The following is a 14733-nucleotide window of genomic DNA, read 5'->3' as shown; positions in this document are numbered from 1 at the left end:
ACACGAGCGAAGACAGATGATTGCGTCTAACACGCATGGACTTACACCTAATGCTAGTCATAAAACAATGTTAGAAGCGATGCATCTGAGTTTGTCACGCGGACCACGGGAGCTTGTCACTTGGGCCGGCATCTAAAAGCACGACACCGTCGGTAAGACAGTGACAGTTTCTTGCAGGCCTGCACCGATGCGGGAAGTAGCTTTAAAAGTTTGAGAGATTAGAGCATCGGTAATATAGGACCATATGTAGACAGGCTCGCCTGTTATCGTTTCCTTGTCGTGTTCACAATTTGGCGGTTGCCGGGTGCTGGACCAGAAGGACTATTGTAGCACTGAACACGGTGTATACGTGAGCTGGGTGGCTAAACTCACAGGCGTTATGCAGCTGCTGGAGCACTAGATAGTCCGTTGGGCTGTGTATTAAAATGGCCAATCAAAGGCACCGGACGATGCAGCAGCGGTATTTCTATTCCATTGCTGCGTTTGCGGTGCTCGCCGTTGCTCCTACACGCTTACTGGCAGCCGAGGAACCTTCCCCATTAAGGTCACCACGGGAGCCAGCAGACGAGCTCTACGAACGTGCTGATGAGATCAGGCAAGGCCAGCTCCGGAGGAGACTAATCGCACCCGTAACGCCATAGATTTTGTGTCTAACCTGTTCTCGAGGGACACATCACCCCTTACCCTGTCTTCTCCACAGGTCCAAACGGGCGCCTTCTTGGTCAGAACAGCAAACAGCAGTAGAGCTGCTGGTAGGCGCCACTGGCTTTCGCAGCGCGCGGCATGGCAGAGCCTTCCCGTTCAATGGCACGCTGCCGTGCCGGGGCAAGGCTGAGTGCGGCAAGCAGCGGCAGCAGCAGGAGCAGCAAGACACGTCGGGGGAGGTGGTCCTAGAAGGCCTGGATCCCCCCGTCAGTGTCTCAGCAAGCGCCCATCGAGGGGCCCTGCGGGAGCTCGCTAAGGCGTTCCAGGTAAGCGAGTCTCTTGCTAGGGCTCAAGCCCCGTGGGCTGCCCAGCCCCTAAGGGGCCTTTGCGAGGGTGCCCCGCTGAAGCTGCAACGGGGCAATAATGGTGTAGCGGGGAACTGCAAACAGCAGGCGTCTGAGGGATCTAGCGGGCGTCCCTCGCCCACATCCGCTCTTTTATTCCGGGTTTATTCCCTATGGCAATGACACGCTCACGCAATCTCTAACAGCGGGTGGGAGGAAACGCAAAGGACATGATCCCTCAAAAAATAATCTCTCTCGCCCCAGCCTTCCCTTCTGCTTTCCCTTTACCTTGGGACTCCCAGGTATTCATGTTTGTGCCCGAGTTACAGGCCCCGATCCTCTTATCGGTTTTCTCCACATCCTTTCCCTCTACATCCCCCTTTCCCGTGTGCTTGGGGCCCTCGAAAGCCCGGAGTGACTCGCGGTGGTTTACCCTTCACCCCTGGCTGCTGCTGCTGCTGCTGCAATTGCTGCTGCCCCCTCCCTACCCCAAGGACGGCTGGGGAGTGGCTCAGGACATGCGGCTGGCGCTGCAGCTGTTCCGTGCAGCCTCCGATCGGGGGGACCCGGAGGCGCAGGGCCACATGGGGCTGAGGTACTCCATGGGGCTGGACCAGTTGGAGAGCTGGGCGGCTGAGGGGATTATGGGATTCGGACAGGTAAGTGAGGATGGATGGATTGGTGGCGCGAGAGGGGTGGGAAGTGGAGGAAAAAAAGGCGGCCGATTGCCGGCGGAGTGGTGGGTGGCAGGAAATGCTGCCGGGACCTAGGCTGGAGAAGGGATAGGAAGGCAGGCAGGTACGGAGGATTGGAACTGGCACAGGGAATGAATTCCGGAAAAGCGCATTTTGCAAAGGGTTGTGCTGTTGTGATGCTGAAGGGTCGTGGTAAGCGGGTTGCACTGTTGGTGGTGGGTTTGGGGGCACAGACACGGCACGGGGGTGGTGTATAGGGCAAAGGTACTCACTGACCGGCCTTTAGAACTTCCCAACAAACCGCCGTTATTAATGCCTGCCACCCCGAATCACCACACGCACCGCCACCAATCCATTGAACCTCTACCATTGCCACCGCTGCCGCGTTGCATTCCACTACCCCAGCTGCCCGGTCGACCGTCCCTCAGGGCCCCCTCCTGGACCGCATCAGTTGTTGACCCTTTGCTTCGTGCGTACGATCTCCCCTCAACCCATTTTACCCGCCCCCCTTCCCCCGGCAGCCTAAGGGCCCCGAGGCGCTGCTCCACTATTACTTTGGCGCCCTGGGTGGCGACATGGCCTCCCGCATGGCCCTGGGGTACCGCCACCTAATGGGTTTGGGGGTGCCGCAGTCCTGCTGGACAGCAGCCTCCTACTACCAGCCGGTGGGCGCGCAGGTGAGGGGGAAAGGTGGGTTTGAGGGGGTGGGCGGGTGGACATCACGGAAGGCTCCCATCAGGAGTGCCGACAGGGGTGGTGCAGCGGACGAGGTTAAGGAGCACATGGGGACAAGGAATGGGCTGCTGGGCGTGAGAAGCGTGTGAGAGTGAGAAGGCGCGTGTGTGCTGGGCCCCCGGGTGCTGGGGCACCCAGGTGGTCCATGTCCTCTTTAAAGTGCACATACATACATACATACATACATACATACATACATACATACGCATACAGCTGTCGTCATCTCCTTTCCAACTGTTGACTACCTTCAGGTCAGCGATCTTGCAGCGGGACTGGATCCCCTGATGTTCCCGCCAGTCGCGGCCGCTGCCGCCGGAGCCGGTGGCGCCGCCCAGGGCGCCGGTGGCGGCGGCGGTGGCAGGGGCTCCTCCCCCTCTTCCCCCTCCGCCGCTGCCGCCGCCGCCGCTCCCTCTCCCGGCGGGCGGCCTCAGTCCCGCAGTGGCTCCCTGCCTCACGTGGAGCGCATCCGGCTGCACCTGCAGGCGGCGCAAGGGGGCATGCGCAGTGAGCGGCACCGGGACATGGTGCAGTACTACCAGCACTCGGCCGACAGGGGCAACACGGAGGCGCAGACGGCAGTGGGGCAGGTGGGCGGAGGAAAGGGAAGTGAGCGGTTTAGACCGAACAAACAAGACGAGGGCCAGGGGTATGGGTGAGGGTGCGGAGGTGAGGTGAGGGGTAAGGGAGGGAGGGCTCGGCTGACGCTGCGGTGTGCAGGTCTGTCACAATATATATAGTAACCATGGCAATCTTGCTGCGCGGGACGAGAAGCCAGGGGCCCTTCTGCTGTATGAAACTCCCCAAACTCCAGGGGCGCGTATCCTGTCCGCTTGATCGTCATGTGTACGATATACCGTACAACGGCATGGGCGAAACCCTGTCACCACCGCCAGGTGCTCAACTACGGCACTCTAGGGATGGACCGTGATCACGCCGCCGCGATGTCGTACTTCAAGCTGGCTGCGGAGGCTGGCGACGCGGACGCCATGGCGCACATTGGTGCCATGTACGCCAACGGGTACGGCACCGCGCAGTCGTACGAAACGGCACAGGAGTGGTGGGCCAAGGCGGCGAAGCGGCACAGCGGCACGGCACTGTTCGGTCTGGGCTACCTGCACCTTACGGGTCGCGGCGGCGTGGAGCAGGACTACGAGGAGGCGTTCAAGTACTTCACAAAGGCGGCCGAGCCACCGCAATCAGGTGTGGACAAATTGAGCTTGCATGTAGGAGGAAAGAGAGTGTCTGAAGCAGCCGGTACGCGAGAGCGAGACCTAGACTAGACAAGAACTCACCCTCCCGCTCAAACACATACGCACGCACGCATGCCCACATTGAGACACATCTACCCAAACACACTCTCTCTCACACACACACACACTCATAACCGTGCGAAAGTTGCTTTTGTGCTCTCCTCGCCAGCTCCCTGTTCCCTGCTCAGATTATGATAGCCATTGTGGTTGTCGGCCCCACTGCGCGCAGAGGCCCGGCCTGACGCCTGGTTTTACCTGGGCGTGATGCACCTCAAGGGGTATGGCGTACGGCGCAAGAGTGTACAGCGGGCGCTGACGTACTTCTCCCTGGCGGCCCAGGCGAGTCATCCTCTGGCGCAGTACAACGCGGCCGTGATGCATCTGGCGGGCAAGGGAACGGCACGGTGAGTTCTTCGTCTCATAAATTAAAATATCGAATAAATAAAAGCCGCAAGAGCCACAGCAGGCAAAAGGCTTTCGCAACAAGACGGGGCGATCGCATATCCCACTGGCAGCTTTGGCCATAGGTTAGCAGGTGATGTCAATGTCGAGCGAAGCCTGAGAGCGAGGGGTTGCGGAAGTTGTTGCTCGTAGACTCCGGCGGCAGTAGTAGCTAGGTACGTGACAGCGAGAGGAGCGGCCCACGGTAGGGGTAGAGGTAGCCCCCCTAGATGGAATGTAAACCCCAGCAGCGGGGTAGGGGGTAGGGGGCCGTCGACCGGGCTTTCGTCACCGCGCTTGCCCCCACTCACGACCCGGCCCGCTGCTGTCGGCCTGTAGTCGTGTACGTCATATGCTCCCCAGAACCTCCTTTAACGCCGTACGGCTGCCTCAGTACTGCAAGGCTGGGTGACCTAGCAGGTCCCGTGTCCACCCGCCTTGAATCCCGTGCTGTCGTGTTTCGCTTCCTCCCCCATTGCCAAAACCCTAATCTGCAGCAACTGCAAAACCGCCGTAACGCTGCTCAAGACCCTGTCCGAAAAAGGCCCCGCGGCAGCTTCCGTACAGCTGGGCCACGAGCACTTCTTTCGGGGCCGGTACGGCCTGGCGCTGCTGTCGTACTTGCGTGCGGCGGACCTGGGGTTTGAGGTGGCGCAATCCAACGCCGCTTGGATGCTGGACCGTGGTTATGTACCCGGTGAGAGTTCACACACACACACACATACACACACACCCGCTGCACACAGGTGCGTCTCGGTCCATGTACCCTCTCCGTGTGTGTCCTCACCGCGGGTCCCAACGGGGCCCGCATTTCAACCCGCTCCTTCTCTATTTCCAAACCCCAAACTCCTTATTCATGCATTTTGCATTTCTTTTTCGCCTCAGGTGCCAACAGCAGCGAGCTGGCCTTTACCCTGTTCAAGCAATCCGCAGCTCAGTCTAACGTGCACAGCATGCTGTGCATGGGTGATGCCTACTTCTACGGCAAGGGCGTCAAGCAGGACTGGGTGCGCTCCGCCGCGATTTACTACGAAGCATACCAGGTGCCAGGGGGAAGGGAAATGTGCAAAAGGGTGAAGGGGTATAAGGAAACGAAGGCCTTGGAGACGCGGGAACGAGGGCTCGCGGAGGATACCGAGGGCTGACGTGGTGCACCGGATTTCCCAGAACAAAGGAAAGATCGTTTGCTTTGAAAGGCTGCATTGCATGGGTCCCTTCATGACTCCGTCCCATGTGTGGGAATGCGTCGGGATCGACCGTATAGCCCATCCGCTCATCCGTCCGCTGCTCCTTCGCTTACTTGGTCCGGGTGACTCCTCCGCACATCCTGTGTCTGGTTCCAGCGTCCCACTACTACAGCCGTTTGGGTTGGTTGAACCCGACCGCTCCTTGGCCAGCTCTCCGCAGCCCCCGCCGCTCCCCCACCTCTGCATCGCCATCTCCGCCGCCTCCGGCTGCACGGGCGGGCAGGAGAGGTGGCGCTGGAGGGCGTCCAGGCGGGCTCATGGGCGCCCATGAGGGTTAGAACTTAAATAGAGACCTTCTCCTTTTCCTCCTGTGTTTCCTCCTTGGTGTAGCATGGATGCATACGTGCGCGCCTGCCTGTACATAACTGCCATAATGGTCCAGTAATACATCTCACATGCACTTCGCTATGTGTACTTGGCATTCGAACAGGCTCCCACAAGTAGAGGTGCAGTACTCGGGGTCAAGTCTCCGGGTGCAGTCCGTGACCGTGCGACCCCTTGACCTCGTCCAACTCACCTGTACGCCTTTAGTGCCCCATACCCGTTTCGCGCTTATGGTGTTGATCCACAACTTTGCTCTAGCTCCCTTCTGCTTCAGTTCCTATATGATGGTGATGGTGATGGTAATAGTGACGGCGGTGTTTTTTTTCTCCGTCCATGTCTTCGGGTTGTCCTACGCGGTATCCAGTTTCTCCATGCCGTTTCTCTCACCGCTTTCCACGTACACTGACCACATTACCGCGTGACCCTGTGGCGCTGACAAGCTCACAGTGCCATGCAGCTCACACTCCCACACTCCCGATAGGCCCCACGGCACGCGCCACCCACACATTCAACTCAACCATTCCAACTTTGTATCTTCAGGAGCGTTCCGCGGAGGCAATGTTCAATTTGGGATTCATGCACGAGTTCGGTGTGGGTGTGCCGAAGGACCTGCACCTGGCCAAGAAGTTCTACGACATGGCTGTTCACACGCAGGTGATGCAGAGGGAGAGGAAAGGGAAGCGGGGAGTGGAAGCTGTGAAAGTGCCCGGGAGGCATTGGAAAGCGCGAAAATCGTCACCGTTCCGAACTGGTGACCCCGAATCCGCAGCATTTGCCACTGTATCCTTTCGTACACCCGTGCTTACCTCTTATCCCTTGGGGTCAGTTCGCGGCCTCGTTTCCCCTACATACACACGCCCCCCACACACACGCCCTTACCACCCGCCTACTCACTTTGACCCTACCTACGCAGCCTGACGCCTTCTTGCCGGTAGCCGTGGCGAATGCGTGGTTGCGAGTTCACCGTTGCTGGGACGCGCTGCGGCCCTACCTACCCATCTGGCTATGGAGCAGCCTCTTTGCGCTTCATCCACCGCACACCAGCCTTTTCGGCCCATGGGTCGCTCGGCTGCAGGCGGCGTTGCCTAATTTAGCTCTCTTCCACGCGGAGGTTGTATTCTGGCGCTGGGTGGACCTCACGGGACTGGGCTCCCTGGGGGCAATGGTACGGCAGGGGGATGCCGGGGAGGGCGCGACGCTGCTGGCGCTGCTGGGGGGCTTGGCGCTGGTGGTGAGGCTGCGGCGGCGGCGTGCCGCCGTGCGGCTGCAGCAGCAAGAGGCGGCGGCGCGGCTGCTGCAACAGCAGCAGGAGCAGCTGCTGGTGCAGTTGGAACGGTTGGGGGTTGAGGTAGAGGAGAATCGGGATAGGGAGCGGGAAAGGGCGGCGTCGCACGGGCTGGCGGCTGCCACAGTTACGGCTGTGGCGGCGGCGGCAGCGGCGGCGGGAGATGCAGCCATTGGGTTGAATGGCAGTAGCGAAGCTGTTATTGATTCAGGGGCAGCGGATGGCGGGGTTGGTTTGGCGGATGGGGCAGGGCGAGGGGAAGTGGCGGGGGAAGCGTCAAGGAGCGGAAGCGGCGCAACGGAAGAGGTGGTGACAGCGGCAGCCACCAGTGGCGGCAGCCTCGAGGAGCTTTCAGCATCAGAAGCCGGTGCGCCAGCAGCGGAAGGCGATGCGGCAGCGGCGGGAGAGATTGCAGCAAAAGGGTCGATTGTGTCGGAGTGAGTAAGGTTGCATGGAGGGCGTGATCCGATGAGGCAGCAGAGCGGCACAGCATGGGGTAGCGCAGGGCACGGTGCGGTTGCGGTTCGGGGGAACGTTGCTGCTCCCTTTCTTTGCGTCCGCGCGCCTACCCGTCGCTCACCCACCGGTTCCCCTTACGTGGTTGGCCTCGCATGTTCTCACGCCATGATAGGTTTTACTCCCCCTGAATTGAAAGGGGAAGGCGCCTCTTCGGTGGGAGGCCCCCCGCCGCCGGAGTGGTGGTGGTGCAATAAAGTTCCGCAGAGCTGCGCCTAGAGCGCGGAAAGGGCAAGTGGTGTTGTCGCACCCAACGGGTGCGAGCTCAGACGACGGCATAACGGCCATAGCGGCCATAACGGGGTACTTCCTCAATCGAGGCGTCACTTTTGGGGGGGAAAGCCAGGGGTTGTGGTGAGTGCTATTAATAACTGCTGCCGTGGCATCCATCGACGGCGAGTATTCCTGAAAACAGGAGGCGTTACGGTGCACGGCCCTGGGCAAAACTCGCTACTGATATAAGAGAGAGGACCTTTCATGGATGTACCGCGTCTAGGCCCGTAGAGTCACGCGCGTCACCCAACTCAAATCCTGAAGTCGACCCGGCTCGCCAGTACTTACTAATAAGTGACCCCTTGTTATTAGGGGGATGCACCTAACTGAGAAAAGAAACAATACCGCAAGAGCCCAGGGTAACGGTCAACATGGGGACAAGGCCCGTACAAAACCCCCCAATTAGCCGGTCACCACCATCCCTCGTGGCAGTCACTGTCGGCCTGAGGCGAAGATGCGCACAAGGGACAGAGAGACATGATTCGCAGGCATGTTCAGGGGTGGCAGCATGTCCATCTAGGGCAGCTAAGTCCCCCTATCCCATCTCGCTCCCCATCTCAGCCCACCTTGGGGTGGATTCGCCTCGTATTCGGCAATGCTGCGACCTGTGGCCCAGCAACACGAGCATCTTAGTTCACCTTCATTCCCATCCCAACATGCCAGCCGGTATAAGTTACGTGGCTGGGAAAGTCCCTGAAACCATCCGTACACCCGCTGCGCTCTGGAGCAGCTGATCCGTAGGACGGCTGGCTCATGGGTCGATGGGGAGCCAGCAGTGCACACCCACCAGAACCAACTTGAAAGCTCCTGCAGCGCCTCCAGTGCACCTGCACTCTAGCGCCAGTCCTGAGGCTGACTGGGTAGGATCGGAGGGGGGGGCCGGCCAACAGGCTCAATATACCATGCTGAAAGAGATACACACGTCTTAATCAATTTCCTACTGTTGCTGATCAGTATGAGGTATATGTACTGTGTCTACTGAGTGCCGGACGCGGGGAATGCGCTAAAATGGCATAAAATAAGAGCGTGCGCGCGCTGAATGCGGGCTTGCTTCTTAGATAACACTTGGCCACTCCCACGGGTTGCAAACTACAAACGGCAGAAGCACTCCCCTTTTGTCGCACACCAACGCCACCTTGCGGAAACGGTGTCTGGGCTTGACGGGTGCTGCACGTGGAACCGGTCTTTTCTTTGCGAAAGGGTGCTCGACTTTCCTGGAGCCGTCGGGCTCCTTAACCTTTAACCTTTTGGCCTGGTCGCAGCGAGAACCACCTTTCCTCCAACTCCATATTGATCGCGACGCTTGTGTAATGTCGATAGTTTTCGGACCCATGCCTCGGCTTTCGTGGATCTCTGGTTCCCCGAGCCGAAAAAAGAAACGTAAAAGCATTGTCTGATCAGCACGACATGCACTTGGCCCGCTGGCGAGGCACTGCTGTGGAATTCTCAAGCAGCTGAGAAGGCTTGAAGACTGACATGCGTTAAGGCCGTTGAGTGAGCCCACCTTTCCCACCGTCCAGTTCATGTGCGCCATCCACGCAAGACCCATCTTCTATTGAGCACGCCGCACTGCCGTTATCAGAGTTCCTATCCTCGCATTCCAGCCCCGGCGGCTGTTTGTTTTTGCATAAACTGACACCAAAGCTACGTATCGTACAACGCGACCCATCGCGGCTGGATGAAACTAAGCCAAAAAAGAACATTCGCTAAGACGCTAATTCCTTTTTTGTTGGACGCCGCACCAAAGAGCACACGGTTAGTCATCGTCGAATGAATTAACAACCGCAAAACCACCGGACACCTTCCCTTCAGACGCAAATGCGTCCTAGTTTCACCCATCGTCGCTCAATCCAAGAGTGCCTTGGAGTCTCCGCTATGCGATCCGCTACCTTGCAACACGCACTCTTTGGCATCATGACATGTAAACAACACCGCCCTTGAAAGCGGCCAAGCAAACTCAATTTCATCGTGCGGTAGAAAGGATGCACAGGAGCTACGTCTTCGACAATGCAAGATGTCCTTCCTTCGATAGCTCTACGTCGTGGGTCGATACATACAGCTGTCGATTCTGCCCAGTGCCGAATCCTCTTCAGTACAACGGGCTAAACCCAAGTGAGCCCTGACAAAGTTTCAGGGGCCATAGGTCCGTATCACAGATGAACTAAAATTCGTGACTGCAGGACACATCCAGCATCTGCGCGATGTTCACAGGGTCCCACCACTGAAATGCTCCGCAACACACACAAGCAGGATACATTATCTATCCTGAAATTACGACGCCCCGGCATCCCTTGCAGCGCACAACTTACCTTCCAGCCAAGCGCTGCAAGTGCTCCCCACCAGGCAACCTTTTATCCTAACATGCAGAAACAGCGCCGTACCGCGCCACTGTCACCGCCGTACCGCGCCACATGTGTAGTGCGAAACAGTGACAATGCTTGAAGGTGTTTGCTGCTGCAGCACGAGGACATGGGAAGGTTCTCTGATCTAAATCAGGGCACTCTGAAACCACGGGGCGCTCATGTATGGACCGCGCTATTCAGAAGCCCCTTCCTCGCGGCGCATCCGCAATGCGAGCTGGAAGTCCTTGGGCCTGTGGAGCACGGGCAGTGCGGCAAGGACAAGAACGGCATGAGATGACTAAACGGTGGTTTTGGAGGACAGGGCGGCCAGGTCGGCAGGCACATCAGTGCTGCCCGAAAAGCCTAAACTCGCAGACAGGTCAGCACCTCCTAAATTGATCCGGTGGTTCCGCTGATTCACATCATGGTACATGGTATTATGAAACAATTGCCATTGAGCCCTGCCCTAACCCATACTGACACAAGCCAGACCTCCTCACTACCCAACGGCGTGAACAGAGGACATTCCAACTTGGCAGCCACGGGACACGGGCAAGCAGCACAAGTTTTTAAAGCAATCCCCAGATTACGCACATAATGGTGACCCGCTTGGCGTGGATGGCGCACAGGTTGGCATCCTCCATCATGCTGATCTGTGGATTCCGGACGAGCCGGTGCAAAGAAGCACGGATGGAGGGACGAGGACGGGGGGGAAGCAGGGTAGCGGTGAAAACCAGGAAGGAGAGTCATGGCCAAACCCTGCAAGAGGCACGTTCAAGACTCAGTGCCGCTGACTGACGGCAGGGGCCTAGGGGCCTAGGGTGTAACGCTCAGGGGCCTAGGGGCCTAGGGTGTAACGCTCAGGGGCCTAGGGGCCTAGGGTGTAACGCTCAGCTGTGCCAGGGTAAAAAGAGCCAACGTTGTGACATTGCAGTCTTCGCGGCAAGGTTAAGACACGCATACACCATTAACGATGACCCCCACGGCATTCACGTAGGCATCTACGTGGACGCCAAGGGAGAACAATCCTCCACGCATTTGGACATTGCCTCGGGTCAATCGAGCACTCTACAGAACGTAACCCTAGCACGTCTGACAATAGTCCCGCAACCTCTTCTTTCAATGCGCTTACCATGTACGCCTCAGCCGCCTCTTGGAGCGCCTCCAATGCATCGTGCTGCCAGCGGAAATCTGTCTGGCCGCCAGGCGCACCCTTGTTCGCAATCTTCGGTGCAGGTTGGCCAGGAAGCGTAGGGGTCAGGGACCACCGCTGCTCAGCTAGTTGCTGCAAACAAATACGTACCTCACGAACCAGCCTCTGGAAGGGGAGCCGCCTAATTAACAATTCGGTCGACTTCTGGTACTTGCGGATTTCCCTGGAAGGCGATGCGGTTTATGTGAATTGCAAGGAGGTCAGGAAGTTCGATGTACGTACCTGAGGGCCACAGTTCCTTTGCGAAATCGCCGCTTCGGCTTGGCTGGTTCCTGCGTCACGGGCTTCTTCTTTGACTTTTTGCCCTGGGCGCCCTTCCGCTTCACGTTGGTGGTCTCCACCGGCTCTTCCTTAATCTTAACCAGTTTAGGTGCTTTTGCAGCCTTCTTAAGCATAGCCTCTCTCTTCTTCGGACCGGTGTGGCCCACGTACTTTCTAGCGGTTTGCTTTGTGCGCGCCATAGTCTTATCGTAAAGACTCTTATGCAATTTGGAAATGTAATCGTCGCTTTACAGAAGATACAACCAGTGATGAATGAGCATCCTACGCTCGGAACGCGCACTTATAGCTACGACGAAAAGCGAAAAGCAACCAGCGTTGCTTCTCAAAAGTGGTGAAAGACCATATTGCAAATCATTCCCTACAGTTGATGATGCTGGTCACGCACAGGACGCGCAGCATGTGGTCGCACTGTACGGGCAGTACTTGTGACCGTTTCCGACGCGGACCCCAGAAAATTATTGGGCGCCAACCAGCTGCATGTGCAAAGTTCTTTGTTTGACAGTCAAAACGTGCACACAGGTTGCATGCATTAAGTAGGTCAGGTTATCCTAGGCTGTTGCAGGGACCATTAGTGTCAAACGTTCATAGCTCTGCTTCTTGACCAGGCGTCGGCCCTCGTTATCTGAATATAGCTCATTTAATTGATATCTCAGTAAGAATACGTTTTTACTTGGCAGTTTTCCCTTTTGCGTGTTCCGAGCTGTTTGGCTCAACGTCGTCAGTAGTGAGTCAGGGCGGCGGCCAAGAAGCCCTGCGTGGCCAAAGGGAGCGCTGGTAGTTACAAGGTGAATAGGCAGCAGGTGCGACCGTGGACTTAGGGACCGGGGGAAGGTGTCGAGACGGCGGCCGCGTAACGTCTTCTTGTGTTGCAGCTCTGTCGGCAGCGCGGTGCGTGAACGGCATAACAGCAATGCTTCATACACACGAGCATTTTCCTCGCCCGAGAGACATAGCTGGTTGGCATCCAACTCAATAGCGTCGATGGAGAGTTTCGGGCCCACAGTCGCACGTCACTTCTATATGACCTGAACCCCTAGCTGCAACCTCCTTCGTGCAGACATGGGACCTTAGGTTTTTGTTTGTGGTAATTCATATCTGCGCGGTCATCTGCCTTTCCGCCCACCTACTACCGTGGCGGAAGAAGGACCTAGTTGTTTAAATGGGCTGACACGGGATAACCACGTAGGGCTGTAGTGGATGATTGCAGTATCTGTCCTACTAGCGCTTCACTTCATCCGGTATGTTGCGCGCGTCGTTGGGGCATCGAAACTCGATGATTCACACTGTGTACCGGGAAGCAGCCTGAAGGAACTGGGATAAACAACTTGCACAGTAGGACATATATGCATGTTTTTTGCTGCGCATGCAAGCACAGCTTATCTCACGTGTGCCTCGGGGTGATTCGCGCAGCTGAACGGGCGTCCGCGCATCATGTCCGTGGAGACCGAACTGCTGAATGAAAAGCGGCGACGGTATCCCCTGGCAAAAGTTAAGGGCGGCTGGACAAATGTTGAGGACCAGATATTAAAAAGGTAGGGCGTTACAGTGTGAATCGACATGTCGGAGGGACTCGGCACCTGCCAGTGGCACGAAATCGCTTTTGTATATAGTGTTTCATTCCCGTTCCCTTACCACTGGCCGATCAACCTGATTCTAGGTTGGTCGATGAGTTTGGCGAAGGAAACTGGAGCGTCATAGCTCGGCACCTGAACTCGGCGCTCGGCAAGCCAGCTGAGTCTGGTCGCATCGGCAAGCAATGCCGAGAGCGGTACAACCACCATCTCCGGCCCGACATCAAGAAGGTGAGGTCGAAGGCTCGGACGCTGTGGCCACAAAAGATCTGTCCCTCCGTGCCCTCCAGAGCTTTACCCTTGACTCCCGCGCCCACGTAGGACGCCTGGACAGAGGAGGAGGAGGCCCTCCTGGTTTCGGCGCACCTCAAGTTCGGCAACCGCTGGTCTGATATTGCTAAGGTCATCAAGGGCCGTACAGAGAATGCCGTGAAAAACCATTGTAAGTGCCTTCATGCAGCGCTGGCTGAGCAGTGGAGATGCTTTGTTGGAGCGACTCGCTCCTGGACTGCACCCAGAAACTACGGCCCAATTAGATGGGACGTGCAGCCTGCCGGGGCTGTCCGTTATTCCCAGCCTCTTCTGTCTCTCTCGCGTGCACACGTGCTGCCAGAGTCCCTCCCGTGTAACATCCTCTTCCCGGTTACGTACAATTCTCTACGTTCGCGATCCGTCTGTTCACGATCCGTCCGGTTTGTGCCCTTCGCACATACGCTAATCCTGTGCTGAAAGACAATCAAAGTGGCGTTTTCAATATCCCCTGACTTCCATCGCTCCTACTGCATTCGCTGCCCTTATCCAACCCTACCAGGGAACGCCACACTGCGCCGCAAGGACACGGACAAATGCGGCAGTCGCAGCAACGGGCCGCCCCAGTCCTGCGTCCTCAAGGATTACATGATTCGTATTGCGCTGCTGCCTGGGCCTCCTAGCGGCTCTGGGCCGCCTGGCAATGCAGGTGGCGGCGCCAACAACGGAAAGCCCTCGTTCAGCTGCTCCCCGACCCCTTACACGGGCTTGGCGCCGGGCCTCTCTTCCTGTGTAGCAATGGAGGACGCCGTGGTGACGGTCGGTGGCGGTGGCGCGACCCGAGTTATGAAGGCGTGCGAGCTGGATGCCCCTTCGGCAGTACGGTGTGCTGATGACGTTCTCACCAAGCCAACTGCGCCAGGGCACGTAATGCAACGGGAGCAGCAACAACCGCCGGTTGCCAAACGCGCTGTACGGGCTGGCTTGGACAAGCGGTCAGCTGCAGATGACGCGGCCACTGTCGGCGGCATCACTACGGCGCTGCCGTCGGTGATGATGGGTGGGGTTGGGCAGGTCGCAGGCTCCTCGCCGTGCTCGTCGAGTAGCTCACACGAGGGGCTGGTAGCGGCCCATCCTCGCCGTTCCTTTGATGCCAATGCACCGTCGTTGCCGGCGACCAGCAATGCCATTGCTGCCGCCGCTGCTTTCGAGGCCCCAGCTCCGGTACGTAAGCGCCCTCGCATCATCACCTTTGCCGCTATCGGGCCTCCTGTCGCCGTCGCCGCAACGGACGTGCTGGCTGCTCCCGCCACCGCTGCCG

The 14733-nt window shown here is 58.0% G+C and overlaps 3 protein-coding genes across 3 annotated transcripts; 2 read left to right on the top strand and 1 right to left on the bottom strand.

Moving 5' to 3' along the window:
- Positions 1-425: 425 nt before the first annotated feature.
- On the top strand, positions 426-7865 carry VOLCADRAFT_107064 (uncharacterized protein; the record flags this gene model as incomplete). Its single annotated transcript, XM_002956087.1, has 12 exons — positions 426-544; positions 701-971; positions 1484-1648; positions 2206-2361; positions 2671-3006; positions 3313-3619; positions 3899-4073; positions 4608-4807; positions 4857-4883; positions 4996-5117; positions 6222-6335; positions 6595-7865. The coding sequence occupies 12 exons, from the start codon at positions 426-428 to the stop codon at positions 7405-7407; spliced, it is 2805 nt and encodes a 934-aa protein (XP_002956133.1). The 3' UTR covers positions 7408-7865.
- Positions 7866-9211: 1346 nt separating this feature from the next.
- Positions 9212-11771, bottom strand: VOLCADRAFT_109338 (uncharacterized protein; the record flags this gene model as incomplete). The annotated part of the gene is made up of 6 exons (XM_002956031.1): positions 9212-10348; positions 10692-10750; positions 11230-11322; positions 11401-11473; positions 11533-11582; positions 11673-11771. 6 exons carry the CDS (start codon positions 11769-11771, stop codon positions 10291-10293), a joined length of 432 nt encoding a protein of 143 aa, XP_002956077.1. The 3' UTR covers positions 9212-10290.
- Positions 11772-13080: 1309 nt separating this feature from the next.
- myb7 (transcription factor Myb7) lies at positions 13081-13604 on the top strand (the record flags this gene model as incomplete). Its single annotated transcript, XM_002956086.1, has 3 exons — positions 13081-13124; positions 13250-13394; positions 13485-13604. Coding segments are annotated over 3 exons (309 nt in total), but the record flags the coding sequence as incomplete, so codon positions are not given.
- Between the last annotated feature and the right edge of the window lie 1129 nt (positions 13605-14733).

This window comes from Volvox carteri (assembly GCF_000143455.1).
Source record: "Volvox carteri f. nagariensis unplaced genomic scaffold VOLCAscaffold_57, whole genome shotgun sequence".
NCBI lineage: Eukaryota > Viridiplantae > Chlorophyta > Chlorophyceae > Chlamydomonadales > Volvocaceae > Volvox > Volvox carteri.
Note: the sequence above shows the minus strand (reverse complement) of the source record. Positions and strands in the feature narration are given on the sequence as shown.